This window comes from Entelurus aequoreus, linkage group LG17, assembly GCF_033978785.1.
Source record: "Entelurus aequoreus isolate RoL-2023_Sb linkage group LG17, RoL_Eaeq_v1.1, whole genome shotgun sequence".
Taxonomy (NCBI): domain Eukaryota; kingdom Metazoa; phylum Chordata; class Actinopteri; order Syngnathiformes; family Syngnathidae; genus Entelurus; species Entelurus aequoreus.
Genome location: NC_084747.1, coordinates 26697781 through 26719656, shown reverse-complemented (window position 1 = coordinate 26719656; position 21876 = coordinate 26697781). Strand labels below are relative to the sequence as shown.

The following is a 21876-nucleotide window of genomic DNA, read 5'->3' as shown; positions in this document are numbered from 1 at the left end:
CAAAAATCGGAATTACAAGCATTCCCTATGTTATGCACCATAGCAAATGTCACAGTGAACACCGTAAGATCCCCAAAAACTATCTGGTTTTACTCGCTAGCATTAGCTTATAGTGAGAAATGGACATAACTTTGTTTTTCCGAGCATGGGAAGGAATACAAGGAATGTGAATGACAGTGCTGAGAAGAAGAAGTGGATGATATTTCCTGATTAAAAAAATAAATAAATAATTGATAAAAACAAAAACATGACAGAGCGTGTAGCTAACTTGGTAAAGCAGTTTGAGCCTATCACTGCTCGTCTGCACCGTACTGAAGTAGCCAAGGACGTTAAAATAATATTTAAATGACGGACATTTATCCATGACGAAGCTGCTGATGGTGTGTTTGACGGAGAAACAGCTGGACTGCTAATTTAAATAATGTAGAAGTGCACTCTCCAAAGTAAGTACTGTACATTATTGTTATATTACATCATAAAACTACGGTAGTTTTTAGCTTTCTAAAAGGAAAAATATGTGTACATATATCACACGCACCTGTTTATAAGCCGCACCGGCAAAATCGCAAATTTTTTTGTTTAAACACATAAGCCACACCAATTAAGTTTTAAACGGAAAAAATATTTTTACATAAATTAACCGCACCGGGCTATAGGCTGCGGCCACAAAATTCTAAAAGGAAAAATATATCTTTACATGTATTAGCCGCACCCGACTATAAGCCGCACCTGCTGATTTTTAAAATATATTTATTTTGATATATTAGCCGCAAAAAAAATATTTTTACATAAATGAGCTGCACTGGACTATAAGCTGCGGCCACTAAATTCTAAAAGGAAAAATATTTGTACATATATCAGACGCACCTGTCTATAAGCCGCATCGGCAAAATCGCACATTTTTTTGTTTAGACACATTAGCCGCACCGGACTATAAGGCGCACCCACTAAGTTTCAAAAGAAAAAAATATTTGACATATATTAACTGCACTGGACTCTAAGCCGCATCCACTTAATTTTAAAAGGAAAAAATATTTCTCAATTTATTAGCCGCACCGGAGTGTAAGCCACACCCACTAAAGTTTTAAATAAAATAAATATTTTCATGCCACACCCGTGGAATTAGTTTTTTATAACGTAGCCGCACCGGACTATAAGGCACACCCACTAAGTTCTTAAATGGGCAAAAAATATTTTACATATATTAGCCGCACCAGATTATAAGCCACACCCCATTAATTTGAAAATAAACAAATATTTTACATATATTAGCCGCACCAGATTATAAACCGCACCCACTAAATTTTAAAAGGGAAAAAAATATTTTTCCATATATTAGCCACACCGGACTATAAGCCACACCCATTAAATTGTAAAAGAAAAATACATGTTCCCATATATTAAACTATAAGCAGCGGCCACTAAATCAGCAAAAATGTGTATGTTTTGCCATATATTAGCCACACTGGATTATAAAACGTGCCCACTAAATTTAAAAAGAACATTTATTTTTTTTACATATATAAACTCCACCGGATTATAAACCACAGATCTATAAATTGTGAAATTAGTTATTTACTCAGAAAGAGCGTCCCCTTGTGGACGTTAGCGAAGAAAAATCCACAGATTAGCGGCATTATTGCATAAACCGCAGGGTTCCAAGTGTAGGAAAAACGTAGCGGCCTATAGTCCTGAAAATATGATAGTTATTGTCTCATAGGGCGTAACCGTACATGTTTTTATGAATATTTGTAGTCTGAGGTTTTTTTTTAGGAAACTTTTAGTTTGGTACACACGGAGTGAGGGAGCAAAAGTTTTCATGGCGTCATGAGTCCACTCAGTTAATAAACAGTCCAGATTTGAAATGGGAACTTCACTTTTTGTGGAGATTTTGTCTATCATTCAAAATCATTATGTAAGACAAGAACAAAAAATTTTTTTATGCATTCTAAATAATAAATAAAAATTAGCAAAAGTCAGCTAACAATGGAGCAAATGGAAGTCGCTCTTTTCCGCCTATAAAGCGCTCTAAAAAAACATCCCAAAACCTCCATCAAGGTTTAAGCGTATATATAATGTAGTATCCGTCACATTCATAATAACATGTGATATTTACACATTTTGATCATTTTAAGCATTCATTTCACAGACGCATCACAACGTTCACTTTCCCTTCAACAAAAACAACACTATTAATCATGGCAGACTTCATGAGAGACAACCAACTATAATAAAACAATCACTCACTGTACAATGTCTGCTCTCACTGAAAACTGATGGGATGATTACATGTTCCTGTTTAAATGAAGAATCAATCATAATCCTCACGATGGGTTAAAAAAAAAAGTTTGCTCAATCAAGCGTCTTTTCGCGTCCATAGTGGATCTAACATGATAGTGTGAGAGTCCAGTCCATAGTGGATCTAACATAATAGTGTGAGAGTCCAGTCCATAGTGGATCTAACATAATAGTGGGAGTCCAGTCCATAGTGGATCTAACATAATATTGTGAGAGTCCAGTCCATAGTGGATCTAACATGATAGTGTGAGAGTCCAGTCCATAGTGGATCTAACATAATAGTGGGAGTCCAGTCCATAGTGGATCTAACATGATAGTGTGAGAGTCCAGTCCATAGTGGATCTAACATAATAGTGTGAGAGTCCAGTCCATAGTGGATCTAACATGATAGTGGGAGTCCAGTCCATAGTGGATCTAACATAATATTGTGAGAGTCCAGTCCATAGTGGATCTAACATGATAGTGTGAGAGTCCAGTCCATAGTGGATCTAACATAATAGTGGGAGTCCAGTCCATAGTGGATCTAACATAATATTATGAGAGTCCAGTCCATAGTGGATCTAACATGATAGTGTGAGAGTCCAGTCCATAGTGGATCTAACATGATAGTGTGAGAGTCCAGTCCATAGTGGATCTAACATAATAGTGTGAGAGTCCAGTCCGTAGTGGATCTAACATAATAGTGTGAGAGTCCAGTCCATAGTGGATCTAACATAATAGTGGGAGTCCAGTCCATAGTGGATCTAACATAATAGTGGGAGTCCAGTCCATAGTGGATCTAACATAATATTGTGAGAGTCCAGTCCATAGTGGATCTAACATGATAGTGTGAGAGTCCAGTCCATAGTGGATCTAACATAATAGTGTGAGAGTCCAGTCCGTAGTGGATCTAACATAATAGTGTGAGAGTCCAGTCCATAGTGGATCTAACATGATAGTGTGAGAGTCCAGTCCATAGTGGATCTAACATAATAGTGTGAGAGTCCAGTCCATAGTGGATCTAACATAATAGTGGGAGTCCAGTCCATAGTGGATCTAACATAATAGTGTGAGAGTCCAGTCCATAGTGGATCTAACATAATAGTGGGAGTCCAGTCCATAGTGGATCTAACATGATAGTGTGAGAGTCCAGTCCATAGTGGATCTAACATAATAGTGTGAGAGTCCAGTCCATAGTGGATCTAACATAATAGTGAGAGTCCAGTCCATAGTGGATCTAACATGATAGTGTGAGAGTCCAGTCCATAGTGGATCTAACATAATAGTGTGAGAGTCCAGTCCATAGTGGATCTAACATAATAGTGTGAGAGTCCAGTCCATAGTGGATCTAACATAATAGTGGGAGTCCAGTCCATAGTGGATCTAACATAATAGTGTGAGAGTCCAGTCCATAGTGGATCTAACATAATAGTGGGAGTCCAGTCCATAGTGGATCTAACATAATAGTGTGAGAGTCCAGTCCATAGTGGATCTAACATAATAGTGTGAGAGTCCAGTCCATAGTGGATCTAACATAATAGTGAGAGTCCAGTCCATAGTGGATCTAACATGATAGTGTGAGAGTCCAGTCCATAGTGGATCTAACATAATAGTGTGAGAGTCCAGTCCATAGTGGATCTAACATAATAGTGTGAGAGTCCAGTCCATAGTGGATCTAAAATAATAGTGGGAGTCCAGTCCATAGTGGATCTAACATAATAGTGTGAGAGTCCAGTCCATAGTGGATCTAAAATAATAGTGGGAGTCCAGTCCATAGTGGATCTAACATAATAGTGTGAGAGTCCAGTCCATAGTGGATCTAACATAATAGTGTGAGAGTCCAGTCCATAGTGGATCTAACATAATAGTGGGAGTCCAGTCCATAGTGGATCTAACATGATAGTGTGAGAGTCCAGTCCATAGTGGATCTAACATGATAGTGGGAGTCCAGTCCATAGTGGATCTAACATGATAGTGTGAGAGTCCAGTCCATAGTGGATCTAACATGATAGTGTGAGAGTCCAGTCCGTAGTGGATCTAACATAATAGTGTGAGAGTCCAGTCCATAGTGGATCTAACATAATAGTGGGAGTCCAGTCCATAGTGGATCTAACATAATAGTGTGAGAGTCCAGTCCATAGTGGATCTAACATAATAGTGTGAGAGTCCAGTCCATAGTGGATCTAACATAATAGTGTGAGAGTCCAGTCCATAGTGGATCTAACATAATAGTGTGAGAGTCCAGTCCATAGTGGATCTAACATAATAGTGTGAGAGTCCAGTCCATAGTGGATCTAACATAATAGTGTGAGAGTCCAGTCCATAGTGGATCTAACATAATAGTGGGAGTCCAGTCCATAGTGGATCTAACATGATAGTGTGAGAGTCCAGTCCATTGTGGATCTAACATAATAGTGTGAGAGTCCAGTCCATAGTGGATCTAACATAATAGTGTGAGAGTCCAGTCGATAGTGGATCTAACATAATAGTGGGAGTCCAGTCCATAGTGGATCTAACATGATAGTGTGAGAGTCCAGTCCATTGTGGATCTAACATAATAGTGTGAGAGTCCAGTCCATAGTGGATCTAACATAATAGTGTGAGAGTCCAGTCCATAGTGGATCTAACATAATAGTGGGAGTCCAGTCCATAGTGGATCTAACATGATAGTGTGAGAGTCCAGTCCATAGTGGATCTAACATAATAGTGTGAGAGTCCAGTCCATAGTGGATCTAACATAATAGTGTGAGAGTCCAGTCCATAGTGGATCTAACATAATAGTGGGAGTCCAGTCCATAGTGGATCTAACATGATAGTGTGAGAGTCCAGTCCATAGTGGATCTAACATAATAGTGTGAGAGTCCAGTCCATAGTGGATCTAACATAATAGTGTGAGAGTCCAGTCCATAGTGGATCTAACATAATAGTGGGAGTCCAGTCCATAGTGGATCTAACATGATAGTGTGAGAGTCCAGTCCATTGTGGATCTAACATAATAGTGTGAGAGTCCAGTCCATAGTGGATCTAACATAATAGTGTGAGAGTCCAGTCCATAGTGGATCTAACATAATAGTGGGAGTCCAGTCCATAGTGGATCTAACATGATAGTGTGAGAGTCCAGTCCATAGTGGATCTAACATGATAGTGGGAGTCCAGTCCATAGTGGATCTAACATGATAGTGTGAGAGTCCAGTCCATAGTGGATCTAACATGATAGTGTGAGAGTCCAGTCCGTAGTGGATCTAACATAATAGTGTGAGAGTCCAGTCCATAGTGGATCTAACATAATAGTGGGAGTCCAGTCCATAGTGGATCTAACATAATAGTGTGAGAGTCCAGTCCATAGTGGATCTAACATAATAGTGTGAGAGTCCAGTCCATAGTGGATCTAACATAATAGTGTGAGAGTCCAGTCCATAGTGGATCTAACATAATAGTGTGAGAGTCCAGTCCATAGTGGATCTAACATAATAGTGTGAGAGTCCAGTCCATAGTGGATCTAACATAATAGTGTGAGAGTCCAGTCCATAGTGGATCTAACATAATAGTGGGAGTCCAGTCCATAGTGGATCTAACATGATAGTGTGAGAGTCCAGTCCATTGTGGATCTAACATAATAGTGTGAGAGTCCAGTCCATAGTGGATCTAACATAATAGTGTGAGAGTCCAGTCGATAGTGGATCTAACATAATAGTGGGAGTCCAGTCCATAGTGGATCTAACATGATAGTGTGAGAGTCCAGTCCATTGTGGATCTAACATAATAGTGTGAGAGTCCAGTCCATAGTGGATCTAACATAATAGTGTGAGAGTCCAGTCCATAGTGGATCTAACATAATAGTGGGAGTCCAGTCCATAGTGGATCTAACATGATAGTGTGAGAGTCCAGTCCATAGTGGATCTAACATAATAGTGTGAGAGTCCAGTCCATAGTGGATCTAACATAATAGTGTGAGAGTCCAGTCCATAGTGGATCTAACATAATAGTGGGAGTCCAGTCCATAGTGGATCTAACATAATAGTGTGAGAGTCCAGTCCATAGTGGATCTAACATAATAGTGGGAGTCCAGTCCATAGTGGATCTAACATGATAGTGTGAGAGTCCAGTCCATAGTGGATCTAACATAATAGTGTGAGAGTCCAGTCCATAGTGGATCTAACATAATAGTGTGAGAGTCCAGTCCATAGTGGATCTAACATAATAGTGGGAGTCCAGTCCATAGTGGATCTAACATGATAGTGTGAGAGTCCAGTCCATTGTGGATCTAACATAATAGTGTGAGAGTCCAGTCCATAGTGGATCTAACATAATAGTGTGAGAGTCCAGTCCATAGTGGATCTAACATAATAGTGGGAGTCCAGTCCATAGTGGATCTAACATGATAGTGTGAGAGTCCAGTCCATAGTGGATCTAACATAATAGTGTGAGAGTCCAGTCCATAGTGGATCTAACATGATAGTGTGAGAGTCCAGTCTATAGTGGATCTAACATAATAGTGTGAGAGTCCAGTCCATAGTGGATCTAACATAATAGTGGGAGTCCAGTCCATAGTGGATCTAACATAATAGTGTGAGAGTCCAGTCCATAGTGGATCTAACATAATAGTGTGAGAGTCCAGTCCATAGTGGATCTAACATAATAGTGGGAGTCCAGTCCATAGTGGATCTAACATAATAGTGGGAGTCCAGTCCATAGTGGATCTAACATGATAGTGTGAGAGTCCAGTCCATAGTGGATCTAACATAATAGTGTGAGAGTCCAGTCCATAGTGGATCTAACATAATAGTGTGAGAGTCCAGTCCATAGTGGATCTAACATAATAGTGGGAGTCCAGTCCATAGTGGATCTAACATGATAGTGTGAGAGTCCAGTCCATAGTGGATCTAACATAATAGTGTGAGAGTCCAGTCCATAGTGGATCTAACATAATAGTGTGAGAGTCCAGTCCATAGTGGATCTAACATAATAGTGGGAGTCCAGTCCATAGTGGATCTAACATAATAGTGTGAGAGTCCAGTCCATAGTGAATCTAACATAATAGTGTGAGAGTCCAGTCCATAGTGGATCTAACATAATAGTGGGAGTCCAGTCCATAGTGGATCTAACATGATAGTGTGAGAGTCCAGTCCATAGTGGATCTAACATGATAGTGTGAGAGTCCAGTCCATAGTGGATCTAACATAATAGTGTGAGAGTCCAGTCCATAGTGGATCTAACATAATAGTGGGAGTCCAGTCCATAGTGGATCTAACATAATAGTGTGAGAGTCCAGTCCATAGTGAATCTAACATAATAGTGTGAGAGTCCAGTCCATAGTGGATCTAACATAATAGTGGGAGTCCAGTCCATAGTGGATCTAACATGAAGTGTGAGAGTCCAGTCCATAGTGGATCTAACATGATAGTGTGAGAGTCCAGTCCATAGTGGATCGAACATGATAGTGTGAGAGTCCAGTCCATAGTGGATCTGGTGTGTGTGACAATCATTGGTACTTTATTCTTTAATCTTAAAAACATAATCTCCGGATCTAAATTGGATGTCAAAGTTGACCAACTAGTCAGATTACGTCCACAACCTTCTACTATCCAGGTGAGAGGCATGATTTATCATCTCGAATTAACTTTCACCGACTCAGAGGCGATGCAGCAGTTTAACATGTCAATTAAGCAGCATAAGCTAGTTAGATCACGGCGCAGCTAAAAGTAGTTCCTCAGTGTTAGCGCGTATAATGACAATATCGCTAATACTTGGTTAATAATCAGATAACAACATGTACATGGAGTATTGTTGCCGATTTGTTGATGTTTTTAGTGGTTTTTATGGGCGTAATAGTGTACTCTCATTAGCTGCATTGTTAGCCACCTCTTACTTGCCGTATTTTACGACTTAGAATGCATGAAAAAAATAAATGTGTTCTTGTCTCATATAAAAATTATGTCATTTTAAAAACTTTTCAAGCTGTTTCTACAAGCTGTTAATATTTTGTCCCCCTGCTGCACCCAAAATGAACCAAACCAGATCCTAAAACCAAGGCGTGCCGTGCGGAACCTTCGTTGAGACTGGCTGATGCTAACGCTAACCAGAGTGAGACGTTTGCTCCAAAGAAAGGAAAAGTGTTGTCCGTGGTTAGGTTTTGTGGCAAGAGGCGTGGAACAAATGGCTGCACGCTGCAAAGTTTCTTTCAAAAAGACAGCAGCACAACAAACTTATTCACTGGACAAAAATGCCACCCTTGAAAAGACTAAAAAACTATTAATACAAGTTATTTATGCTTGTAATGAGCAAAATAAATCTGTCTTGGTAAGATTTACTGAAATAAGACTTTAAATGTAAGCTTTAAACACGTAAACGTGATCTTAAAATTAGCTCCCAGTGACCGCCATGACATCTCTTTCCAGCGTGCGCGGGGCAAGAAGTGCCAGAGAACTGTTCGGCCGCGGGAGCCGGTCCAGGTGAGCTTCGCCGGATGCTCCACCCGACGGCGCTACCGCCCTCGCGCCTGCGGGTCCTGCGCGGACGGCCGCTGTTGCACGCCGTCCGCCTCGCGCACCGTGCGGCTGCGCTTCCTCTGCGCCGATGGCGAGAGCTTCTCCAGGGACATGATGTGGATCCAGCGCTGCAGCTGCAGCCAAAGTTGCCGAGCGCACAGCCGGCCCTCGGGGCCCTCGCTCAGCCTCCACAATGACATTCACACCTTCAGGCACTGACTCGTCGGGCCCCAAAGACCGTGCGTCTACCCCCCTTGAAGCCACCCTTGGCAACATACCCGCTTGCACTTTAAGTCACCCCCCCCCCATTGAGACTGTTGTACTGAAACCTATTTTATTATTTATTTGTACATTTTGCTGCACTTCACAGGCAGAGACCTCTCCCACCAAAATCCATCCCTGGATTTGATTGACATTCTGCCTCTCTTTTAGGCCCGGCTAATAAATCATTATGGATAAGTTCCAGTTTTATTGTTGCAGGCGATAAAAAAAAAAAGATATCTATTTTTTTTTTCTCCGGCAGGAATTCACACGCCTCGCAAAACATGACTAATGCTAACGAGAGCGAGACGTTTGCTCCAAAGAAAGGAAAAGTGTTGTCAGTGGTTTGGTTTTGTGGCAACAGGCGTGGAACAAATGGCTGGACGCTGCAAAGTTTCTTTCAAAAAGACAGCAAGGCAACAAACTTATTCACTGGAAAAAAAAAATGCCGCCCTTGAAAAGACTAAAAAACAATTAATACAAATTATTTATGCTTGTAATGAGCAAATAAAATCTGTCTTGGTAAGATTTTTTTGGAATAAGACTTAAAATGTAAGCTTTAAAAACGTAAAAGTGATCTTGAAAGTAGCAATTAAAAGTTATTATTAGCTATACTTACCAGTATTGTGAAGTTTTGTGTCTTATAACAAACTTGTGATGCTCAAAAGTAAAACATTTTTTTTTACCTCGGAAGATCTATTGACTAAAAACAAGTTCTCAGGTCTCACTGAAAAACAAATTTTATACATACACACATATATTTTTTATATATACACATATATATACACATATATACATGTATACACATATACAAACCCCGTTTCCATATGAGTTGGAAAATTGTGTTAGATGTAAATATAAACGGAATACAATGATTTGCAAATCCTTTTCAACCCATATTCAATTGAATGCACTACAAAGACAAGATATTTGATGTTCAAACTCATAAACTGTATTTGTTTTTTGCAAATAATAATTAACTAATAATTTAATGGCTGCAACACGTGCCAAAGTAGTTGGGAAAGGGCATGATCACCACTGTGTTACATGGCCTTTCCTTTTAACAACACTCAGTAAACGTTTGGGAACTGAGGAGACACATTTTTGAAGCTTCTCAGGTGGAATTCTTTCCCATTCTTGCTTGATGTACAGCTTAAGTTGTTCAACAGTCCGGGGGTCTCCGTTGTGGCATTTTAGGCTTCATAATGCGCCACACATTTTCAATGGGAGACAGGTCTGGACTACAGGCAGGCCAGTCTAGTACCCGCACTCTTTTACTATGAAGCCACGTTGATGTAACACGTGGCTTGGCATTGTCTTGCTGAAATAAGCAGGGGCGTCCATAGTAACGTTGCTTGGATGGCAACATATGTTGCTCCAAAACCTGTATGTACCTTTCAGCATTAATGGTGCCTTCACAGATGTGTAAGTTACCCATGTCTTGGGCACTAATACACCCCCAAACCATTACAGATGCTGGCTTTTCAACTTTGCGCCTACAACAATCCGGATGGTTCTTTTCCTCTTTGGTCCGGAGGACACGACGTCCACAGTTTCCAAAAACAATTTGAAATGTGGACTCGTCAGACCACAGAACACTTTTCCACTTTGTATCAGTCCATCTTAGATGAGCTCAGGCCCAGCGAAGCCGACGGCATTTCTGGGTGTTGTTGATAAACGGTTTTCGCCTTGCATAGGAGAGTTTTAACTTGCACTTACAGATGTAGCGACCAACTGTAGTTACTGACAGTGGGTTTCTGAAGTGTTCCTGAGCCCATGTGGTGATATCCTTTACACACTGATGTCGCTTGTTGATGCAGTACAGCCTGAGGGATCGAAGGTCACGGGCTTAGCCGCTTATGTGCAGTGATTTCTCCAGATTCTCTGAACCCTTTGATGATATTACGGAGCGTAGATGGTGAAATCCCCTAAATTCCTGGCAATAGCTGGTTGAGAAAGGTTTTTCTTAAACTGTTCAAGAATTTGCTCACGCATTTGTTGACAAAGTGGTGACCCTCGCCCCATCCTTGTTTGTGAATGACTGAGCATTTCATGGAATCTACTTTTATACCCAATCATGGTACCCACCTGTTCCCAATTTGCCTGTTCACCTGTGGGATGTTCCAAATAAGTGTTTGATGAGCATTCCTCAACTTTATCAGTATTTATTGCCACCTTTCCCAACTTCTTTGTCACGTGTTGCTGGCATCAAATTCTAAAGTTAATGATTATTTGCAAAAAAAAAAAAATGTTTATCAGTTTGAACATCAAATATGTTGTCTTTGTAGCATATTGAACTGGATATGGGTTGAAAATGATTTGCAACTCATTGTATTCCGTTTATATTTACATCTAACACAATTTCCCAACTCATATGGAAACAGGGTTTGTAGATACATATATATATGTATGTATGTATATATATATATATATATATATATATATATATATATATATATATATATATATATATATATATATATATACATACATATGTATTTATATTGTTACTTTAAATGTAGTCAGCTTTCCGACAGTTTTTTTAGCCCAATGTGGACCCCAAGTCAAAAAGTTTGGACACCCCTGACGTAGCTGGTGAGAAAGACAAGAAGCTAATTGGCACGGGGACACTATAATCCACGTAAACAACATGTTTTATTTTTGTCAACATCAAATCGACGCTGATCCTCCGAGACTTGACGCACGCCGGCTCCGTCAGTGGTTGTCCGTGGAGGCCGAAAGGCGACGTGGCGGCCGGCTGCGCCGCTCAAACATCACACCGGGTCGCTGAATTCCTCACCCTCACCGAGGAGGAACTCTCTGACCTTCTCATCCTAAAGAGACGACTTCACTTCCTGTCCAGACCTGGAACACTTGCCACACCGCGGTTAGCATCAGCGTACTACCACCTCACCACGCCAGACCTGTCACATCACCCTCTACATCATCGCAGTCATTAGTTGGTTCCTAAAAAGCCTGACGTGACTGATCAGATACGTGCATTGCACGTATCGTCCACACAGGGGCAGTAATCCACGTAACAGAACGATCCCGCAAGATGGCCTCAAAGAAGATCGGAGACACACCTGATTTTGGAGGAGAGACTTTGCCCAATTTGAAAGAGATAAGTTTAGAACATTTTAACATCCTCCTAATATCCGTGTCTAGGTGGCAACTCGTCCAGGGTAGTGTTGTCCCGATACCAATATTTTGGTACCGGTACTAAATTATTTCAGTACTTTCCGGTACTTTTCTAAATAAAGGGGACCACAAATAAATGGCATTATTGGCTTTATTTTAACAAAAAATCTTACGTTACATTAAACATATGTTTCTTATTGCAGTTAAGTCCTTAAATAAAATAGTGAACATACTAGACAACTTGTCTTTTAGTAGTAAGTAAACAAACAAAGGCTCCTAAATTAGTCTGCTGACATATGCAGTAACATATTGTGTCATTTATCATTCTATTATTTTGTCAACATTATTAAGGACAAGCGGTAGAAAATGTATCATTAATCTACTTGTTCATTTATTGTTAATATCTGCTTATTTTCTGTTCTATTTACACTTCTGTTAAAATGTAATAATCACTTCTTCTGTTGTTTGATACTTTACATTAGTTTTGGATAATACCACAAATTTGGGCATCAATCCGATACCAAGTCATTACAGGATCATACATTGGTCATATTCAAAGTCCTCATGTGTCCAGGGACGTATTTCCTGAGTTTATAAACATAATATATATATTTTTTAAACCAAAGAAGATGTTGTGACGCCAATAATATTGACGTAATCATAGTAGTATCGACTAGATACGTGCCTGTACTTGGTATCATTACAGTGGATGATAGGTGTAGATCCACCAATGGCGTTTGTTTACATTTTGACGCAGGTGAGCTATGGTGTGTAGTGAAGCATGTTTAGCTATTCCTTGTCCTGCAGGGAATACTTTATTTGTCGCCATGGAGACCAGGATTAGTGATTTAGAAGTAACTTAAACACTGCCGACGGCGGATGGACGCTAGTCGCTAGCTAGCTAGCCATGTCTTAAAGCACCTCTTCCTGATGGCGTTTCAGTGTTGTAACTTGACCTTTATCGCTAGTTTTTAGACCAAAATGCATCCGTTCTCCCTTTTCTGTCTACACACTGTGTCTGCTTGTAAGTACTCTGTGTGTGTGCACTGCCGAACATGCTCCTCTGCTCGTAAAACCAGCAATGCCATTTGTGGCCCACAGCTGATTTTTTTAATGACCATTACAAAAAACACCAAACACAAAAAAGTGGAATAAAAGAGAAAACAAGTGAAATGTAACAATAAAACGTTTCAACTCTAATAACACAAATATGTCATGCAGGTTGTTTTTTCTTTAAAACTGTCATTGCTCAAAAAATAATAATGAATCTGTGGAGGGGGGCGTGGCCTGCGGGCCTGCAGCGGAACGGGGTGTGCCAGGACCGGCCTTGAAGTCAGCGACAGGTGCGTAGATGGCCCAGGTGGGCCTTGTTATCTAATCACCTGTCGCTCTGTATAAGCAGCAGCCGTGAGGAGAGAGGTTGTTGGAGCTGGAGAGGAGCTGGAGTAAGAGCGAGAGCGAGCCTGACACAGCCACAGAAGACAATTGCTGGAAAGCAACCCACAGACTTTATTGCAAAATAAAACTGCATTGTGGACCTGAACCGGGCTATCATGTCGGTGCTTGGTGGTCCGAAGAACCCCCTGGAGGGCAACCTCCACAGAATTATTGACATATTTAAGACTCCAATTACTTCACATCAAATATTACACTTTGATATTTTTAGGGGGAAAATATTGCATTTTTTCTTTGCCATAAAATAAACAAAGTTTTCTATGACAAAAAGGCATAAAACAAAACAACAAAAAAAGATAAAATTTGTAATCCAGGAATAGATCTGAAGTGAGTCAACAATTTCAAGCATTCAAAGTAAAAACATGAAAATAATGTATGACTTATTTTAAACGCTTTTATAAGTGGGACCCTTTTGGATCCCTGACAAAACGGGCATAAAATAAACAAAACAAAGCAAAAAAACTAAAACTTAAAATCGACAAATAAATCTGAAGTAGGTCAAGAAATGTAAGCGTTGAAAAAAAATAAAAAAATCAAATAATGTATGACTTTTTTTTAACACTTTTACGAGAGGAACCTTTTGGGTCCCTGAGAATTTAAGTGTGATTTATTTTTTAAACTGTCATTGTTCAAAATATAAATAATGAATGAAAATCAATGTTGTTATGAATTATTGACTTATTCAAGGCTCCATTTACTTCACATCAAATATTACACTTTGAAATTTTTTCGGGGTGGAAATATTGCATATTTTGTGTTTGCCATAAATTAAACAAAGTTTTCTATGACAAAAAAGGCATAAAACAAACAAAAAAGAAAAGAAAAAAGAGAAAACTTAAAATCTACGAATAGATCTGAAGTGGGTCAAGAAATTCAAGCGTTGAAAGTAAAAACAAAAATAATATACAGTATGACTTATTTTAAACACTTTTATAAGTGGGACCCTTTTGGATCCCTGAGAATTTTAGTGTGATTGTTTTCTTTAAAACTGTCATTGCTCAAAAAAAAAAATTATGAATCAAAATCAATGTTGTTATGAATTATTGACTCATGAAAGGCTCCAATTACTTCACATCAAATATTACACTGAAATATTTTTGGGGGGATGTATTTTTTTATTTTGGGAAATATTTGGGGTGTTTGCCATATGAAAACTAAGTTTTCTTTGACAAAATAGGCATTAAATAAACAAACAAAAATAAAAATGTATAATCCACGAATAAATTTGAAGTGGGTCGAGAAATTTAAGCGTTGAAAGTAAAAAAATAAAAAATAATGTATGACTTTTTTAAACACTTTTATGAGAGGATCCTTTTGGATCCCTGAGAATTTGAGTGTGATTTTTTTTTTAACTGTCATTGTTTTAAAAAAAATCATAATGAATCAAAATCAATGTTGTTATGAATTCTTGACTTATTCAAGGCTCCGGTCCGCAGCTATAAAAAGGTTGGGGACCACTGCTTTAAGGGGAGCCCTAAAGGTGTAAAAAATAAATAAATAAAATACAATTAAAACTTTATATATTTATATACATATATATATGTGTGTGTGTGTGTGTGTGTGTGTGTGTGTATATATATATATATATATATATATATATATATATATATATATATATATATATATATATATATGTGTGTGTGTGTATATATATATATATACACACACACACACACACATGTATGTGTGTGTGTGTGTGTGTGTGTGTGTGTGTCTGTGTGTGAGTGTATATATATATATATATATATATATATATATACACACACACAAATGTATGTATGTATATACAGTATATATATATATATATATATATATATATATATATATATATATATATATATATATATATATATATATATATATACATATATATATATATATATATATATATATCAGGGGTCAACAACCTTTTTGAAACCAAGAGCTACTTCTTGGGTACTGATTAATGCGAAGGGCTACCAGTTTGATACACACTTAAATAAATTGCCAGAAATAGCCAATTTGCTCAATTTACCTTTAACTCTATGTTATTATTAATAATTAATGATATTTATCTTTGTGGAAACACTGATCGTCTTAATGATTTCTCACAATAAATATATATAGAAACAGATCAATATAAATATGCAACACTTTATTTTTATATTTTCTCTAAGTGCACATTTTTCAAATTGAACATTTTCAAATGATCACTTTCAAGACAGTCTTGTGAAATCACAATATCCCATTTTAACTAGCTAGCCACTAACATTTTTTAACAAATCATGAATTACTTTGCACCATGTTTGTACAAATAATAACTCATGTAAAATACAAAAGTAAACTCTCAAATTTTTAAATCATGTCACACTTTGAACTGGACACCAAATCTGTTATCTGTTTCTTTGTCAGTTAGTGGGAAGCCTGGCATTGCATGCTGTTAACTAGTGTGTTGTACTCTGGTGTGTAACTTGACACTGCAACTCTGAGTGAGTCTTGCAGATGTGCATCAGTGAGGCGTGTTCTGTGTTTGTTCTTGATGAAGTTCATGTCAGAAAAAGCTGAATCACAAAGATAAGATTTTTCCTCATTGTTTGCGGAACCTTCTTAATCTTTTAGACATATTTTCACAGCAATCTGGCCTTAAGCTTAATTATGATGAATGTAAAATGTTAAGGATCGGAAATCTAAAAGGAACGTCCTTTCAAATGGAATGCAAAGTGCCTGTTTTGTGGACAGATGGACCAGTTAACATACTTGGTGTTGTTGTCCCAGAGAATCTGGAAGATCTAGAAAGCTGGACAAAATTATGCAATTATGGAAAGGGAAATCCTTAACCTTGTATGGTAAAATGTCTATTGTCAACTCGTTAATTATTCCTCAATTTATTTATTTGTTTTTGTCATTACCAGCTCCATCACAAAACTGTTTTAAGATTTATGAGCGGAGGGTCTTCGATTTTGTCTGGGACGACAAACCAGAAAAGATTAAAAGAAAGGATTTGTACAATGAATATGAATATGGGGGCCTGAAACTTCTCAACCTTGAAGCTATGTGTCTGTCTTTAAAAGCATCAATTGTTCCAGAGATGTATTTAAACACTGAGTGGTACACAAATGTCCTGTTGGACAAAAAACATGTACTGTATCAAAATAAATTGTATCCTTTTTTACAAGTGATCCCCTCCCATTATTCTTATGTAGAGAGTCTGCTGGGAAACATGGCGGGGTTCATAAAGGAAACAATCCACTCATGGTGGTATTTTCAATTTTATGTGCCAGAAAAAAGAGACGATATTTTGCAGCAGTTAATATGGATGAACTCTAATATTGTAATAGATGGAAAGCCTTTCTTTTGGAAAAATATGCTTGAAAGAGGAATCATTTTTGTCAATGACATTATCAATGAGAATGGTAAGATTATGAAGTATGATGAATTTAGAGCTATGTATGGTGTTGCTTGTTCAAGCTTTTCATTTAATCAACTAACTGGAGTAATTGGGAAAAGATGGAAACAAATAATTAATTATGGAACTACTAAATTATTAGTTTGTAAACCTCTAATAAGAAATTATAGTTGGCAAAAAGGAACTAAAATAAATAGAAAAATATATAATTTTCATTTAATAAAGAAATCTTTGAAGGCTGCCTCATACAACACAAATGGAAAATGGGAGGACTTTTTTGACTGCCCGTTGCCGTGGGATGCAATATTCAAATTAATCTGCAAAACTACTACCAATGTGCAAAATCGTTATTTTTAAATTAAAATTATTTATAACTTCTTACCCACAGGGAAAATGTTAAAACTATGGAATATGACAGAGTCAGATGATTGCCGATTTTGTTGTCAGGAGCCTGAATCCACCCTGCATTTGTTTTGGTATTGTCATATTGTGTCTTCGTTTTGGGTGGAAGTTGAAAAAATGTGTTTAAGGATTGGTTTGTTTATGAAGCTTAATGTGGTTTCTGTTATTTTAGGAGAGTTCATTGACAATCATGATTTAGTCAATTTAATTATAGTACTCGGTAAAAGGTTTATTTTTAAGGCCAAAAACAAATATTCACTTAGTATTACTTTCTTTAAAACATTTATTCAGTATTTTTTAACTTTAGAAAGTAACATGGTTGAAAACAATAATGATGCCTAAATACATTAAAAAAAGATGGGAGGTCCTCAAAGGCTTATTTTGAAAGTATAATTATGTTTATAGATTATATGATATCTGTTGTTGTGTTCCCTAATTTGAGTGACCTGGACATAATCTGGACTGTACATAAATGCTTATTTTGAAAATGTAATTTTGTTTATAAATGATATGCAATCTGTTGTGTTCCCTAATTTTTTTCAGTGTACATGAATGAAGGTGTGTGTTGCTGAGTCCGACTTGGACATTATCTGGACTGGACCTGGTTTTAAAAACCCTTTAAACAAATCTAATTTCATTGACAACCTGGTCTGGTGAAGATAAGGTCCTTTTTTTTAAAAATAAAATAAAATAAGATAAATAAATAAAATAAAAAACATTTTCTTGGATAAAAAAGAAAGTAAAACAATATAAAATAATTACATAAAAAATAGTAATTAATGAAAATGTTAGTGGACCAGCAGCCTATACAATCATGTGTGCTTCAGGGACTGTGTCCCTTGCAGATGTGTTGTCTATGTTGTGGGAACCAGAATATTGGTAGCAGAAAGAAATAACCCCTTTTGTGTGAGTGGGTGTGGATGAGTGTGAACGGGGGGGAGGTTTTTTGGGTTGATGCACTGATTGAAGTGTATCTTGTGTTTTTTCTATGTTGATTTAAAATTGTTTTTTACAAAAAATAAAAAAATTAAAAATAAATAAATAAATAAATAAATAAATAAATAAAAAAGATACAATTTTTAGAACAGGCCAGCGGGCGACTCATCTGGTCCTTACGGGCAACCTGGTGCCCGTGGGCACCGCGTTGGTGACTCCTGGGTTAGAGTGTCCGCCCTGAGATCGGTAGGTTGTGAGTTCAAACCCCGGCTGAGTCATACCAAAGACTACAAAAATGGGACCCATTACCTCCCTGCTTGGCACTCAGCATTAAGGGTTGGAATTGGGGGTTAAATCACCAAAAATTATTCCCGGGCGCGGCCACCGCTGCTGCCCACTGCTCCCCTCACCTCCCAGGGGGCGATCAAGGGTGATGGGTCAAATGCAGAGAATAATTTCGCCACACCTAGTGTGTGTGTGACAATCATTGGTACTTTAACTTTTAAATATATATACAGGTATATATATATATATATATATATATATATATACATATATGTATATAAAAATGGACGGCTCTGCAAACTGTGTGCCTTGGCTCCCAAGTCAGACAGGAAGTTGTTGTGTCGCGCCGCCTCACAGCCAACTGCCACTTTCAGCACGGCCTCGGCACAAGAACAGGAAACATGTCGGAAGTCAACGGCGGCCTGGAGAGTACTGGAAGTTGGCTCGGGCCGCCTCAACGACCTCAGCAGAGGGACCAACTGACGTCATTTTAGGGATGAGGGGAGCAAGAACTGTGAATGGACTAACTCATGGTCATGTCATCGTCCTTTTGCTCTATGCATTATAACTCATTAGCCTTGCAAATATCAGTCATTTAAGTTTATATTTTGAGGTAATTGTTGGTATTTACTGTGTACATGACTCTGATTTCTACACATGAATGTACTGCGTAACGCATAAAGTACTGCAAACATCTGACTCCTACTGGAACTACGTGTACTAGTGCAGTATTACTAGTGGTTGCACAGTAATGAACCTCTACTGCTCTCTAGCGGCTGCTTTCTTGCACTGCAGGCATATCTGCTTTTACACACTTATCCAAACATCACATATCCTAAAAGTGTGAAAAATGCAGCACAATTAGAGTAAAATGTATGATTGATTGTCCAAAAAAATTGTTTCCATCACTGCTTTTATAGATGTTGTATATGACTTTTATTTTTTCTAAATTGTGGCATAAAAATAAGCATATTCATACATGTGAAGTATATGCATAATAAGAAGGCAGAACACGTAAAGAAAAAGAAAAAAAAACTATAACTGGAATTGTGAAATGCAACAGAGTAGGTATATGTATATATATATATATATATATATATATATATATATATATATATATATATATATATATATATATATATATATATATATATATATATATATATATATATATATATATATATATATATATATATACATATATATATATATATATATACATATATATATATATATATATACATATATATATATATATATATACATATATATATATATATATATATATATATATATATATATATATATATATATATATATATATATATATATATATATATATATATATATATATATATATATTTGTTTATTTTTTAAATAAATTGAGTACATCAATGTAAAGTGCGCCCCAAAAGTACACTAGACATATAACAGAAACACTGCACATTATACAAAAAAGTTTAATAAAAAAACAAAAAACTAAAATAATTAATTATTGAAAAATTTATAAACGATTAAAAAAATATTTTTCTATATTTTTAGATAATTACAATTCTTTTTCAAACATAAACAATTCCCTGCACCCTCGTCACCATTTCTTTGGCGATACAGTATAACATATTTTATGTTATAGGTCTTAAATATATACATGTACTCTATTCTATGCTGTATATAACCCCCCCTCCCCTCCAAAAAATCGAACCCTATCCTTAAAAATGAAGTTTTACATGCTCCTTAAATTGATTAATTCAAATTATTAATCTTAATATATCTTAATGTTGAAAAATATTAACATATTCTATTTATTCATAATTATGGAATTAGGTTTGGACACTGTTTATATACTGTATATATATATATATATATATATATATATATATATATATATATTATATATATATATATATATATATATATATATATATATATATATTTCACATTTAACTTGTATTATATATATATATATATATATATATATATATATATTTTTTTTTTAATATATATAAATGAATTAAATGTGTAATAAGATGTGTTATAATTGATCATATAAATAAAATACATTTACGTGAAAAAAATATGTATTTATTATAATGTAATAATTTTAATAAAAAGAAAGAAATATTTAAGTTAAATAGTTTGTATAAAATACATATTTAATATTATATATTTCATATATTAAGATTTAATTATATATATATTTCATATCACACATTTAATTTGTATTAGTTATATATATATATATATATATATATATATATATATATATATATATATATATATATATATTATATATATATATATATATATATATATATATATAATATATATTATATATAATATATATATGTATATATATATATATATATATATATATATATATATAAAATATGTAATAAGAAAAATGTGTGATGATCATATAGGTAAAATACATTTAAATAAAAAAAACGTAATTTATTATATTTTAATTATTTTAATAAAGAGAGAAATATTTAAATTAAATATGTAATACTTTTACTTAATATTTAAAATATGTTATTATTATGTAATTATGTACATATATGTATTGTGTATTACACATTTAATGTATATTATATACATATAAATAAATGTATGATAAGAAAAATGTGTTCTTAATAATTATATAATTGAATTTTATTTAAATAAAAAAAATCATTATTTATTATAATTTAAATATTTTTAATAAAAAGATAAATATTTAAATTAAATATGTAATAAATCATGAACATTAAATATTTTTTTTATATTTACTATATATTATTATGTAATTCTGTGTATATATGTATTCTATATTCCACATTTAATTTATATTATATACATATAAATTAAATGTATAAAAAGACAAATGTGTTCTCAATAACTATATCATTGAAATGCATTTATATAAAAAAAAACATTATTTATTATAATTTCATTATTTTAATAAAGAGAGAAATATATAAATTAAATATTTAATATAAAAAAATATTTCATATTTTACTTTATATTTAATATATATTTTTATGTAATTATATATATATATATATATATATATATATATATATATATATATATATATATATATATATATATGTATTCTGTATTGCACATTTAATTTATACTATATACATGTAAATTAAATGTACGATAGGAAAAATTTGTTCCCAATAATTATATAATTGAAACACATTTAAATAAAAAAATCATTATTTATCATAATTACATTTTTTTTAAATGAAAAGACTATTT

The 21876-nt window shown here is 35.3% G+C and overlaps 2 protein-coding genes across 3 annotated transcripts in view; one reads left to right on the top strand and one right to left on the bottom strand.

Annotated features, from left to right (window-relative positions):
- LOC133632757 (CCN family member 1-like) overlaps window positions 1-9224 on the top strand; it is a 42632-nt gene extending 33408 nt beyond the window's left edge. For both annotated transcript variants that reach the window (XM_062025408.1, XM_062025407.1), the window contains one exon: window positions 8676-9224. In XM_062025408.1, coding sequence (XP_061881392.1) covers window positions 8676-8984 — 309 coding nt within the window. In that variant the 3' untranslated portion in view covers window positions 8985-9224. The remainder of the gene's footprint in view (window positions 1-8675) is intronic.
- Window positions 1-21876, bottom strand: part of zgc:64051 (leukocyte surface antigen CD53) — a 171342-nt gene that overhangs the window by 71998 nt on the left and 77468 nt on the right. The gene's annotated exons all lie outside the window — the stretch shown is intronic.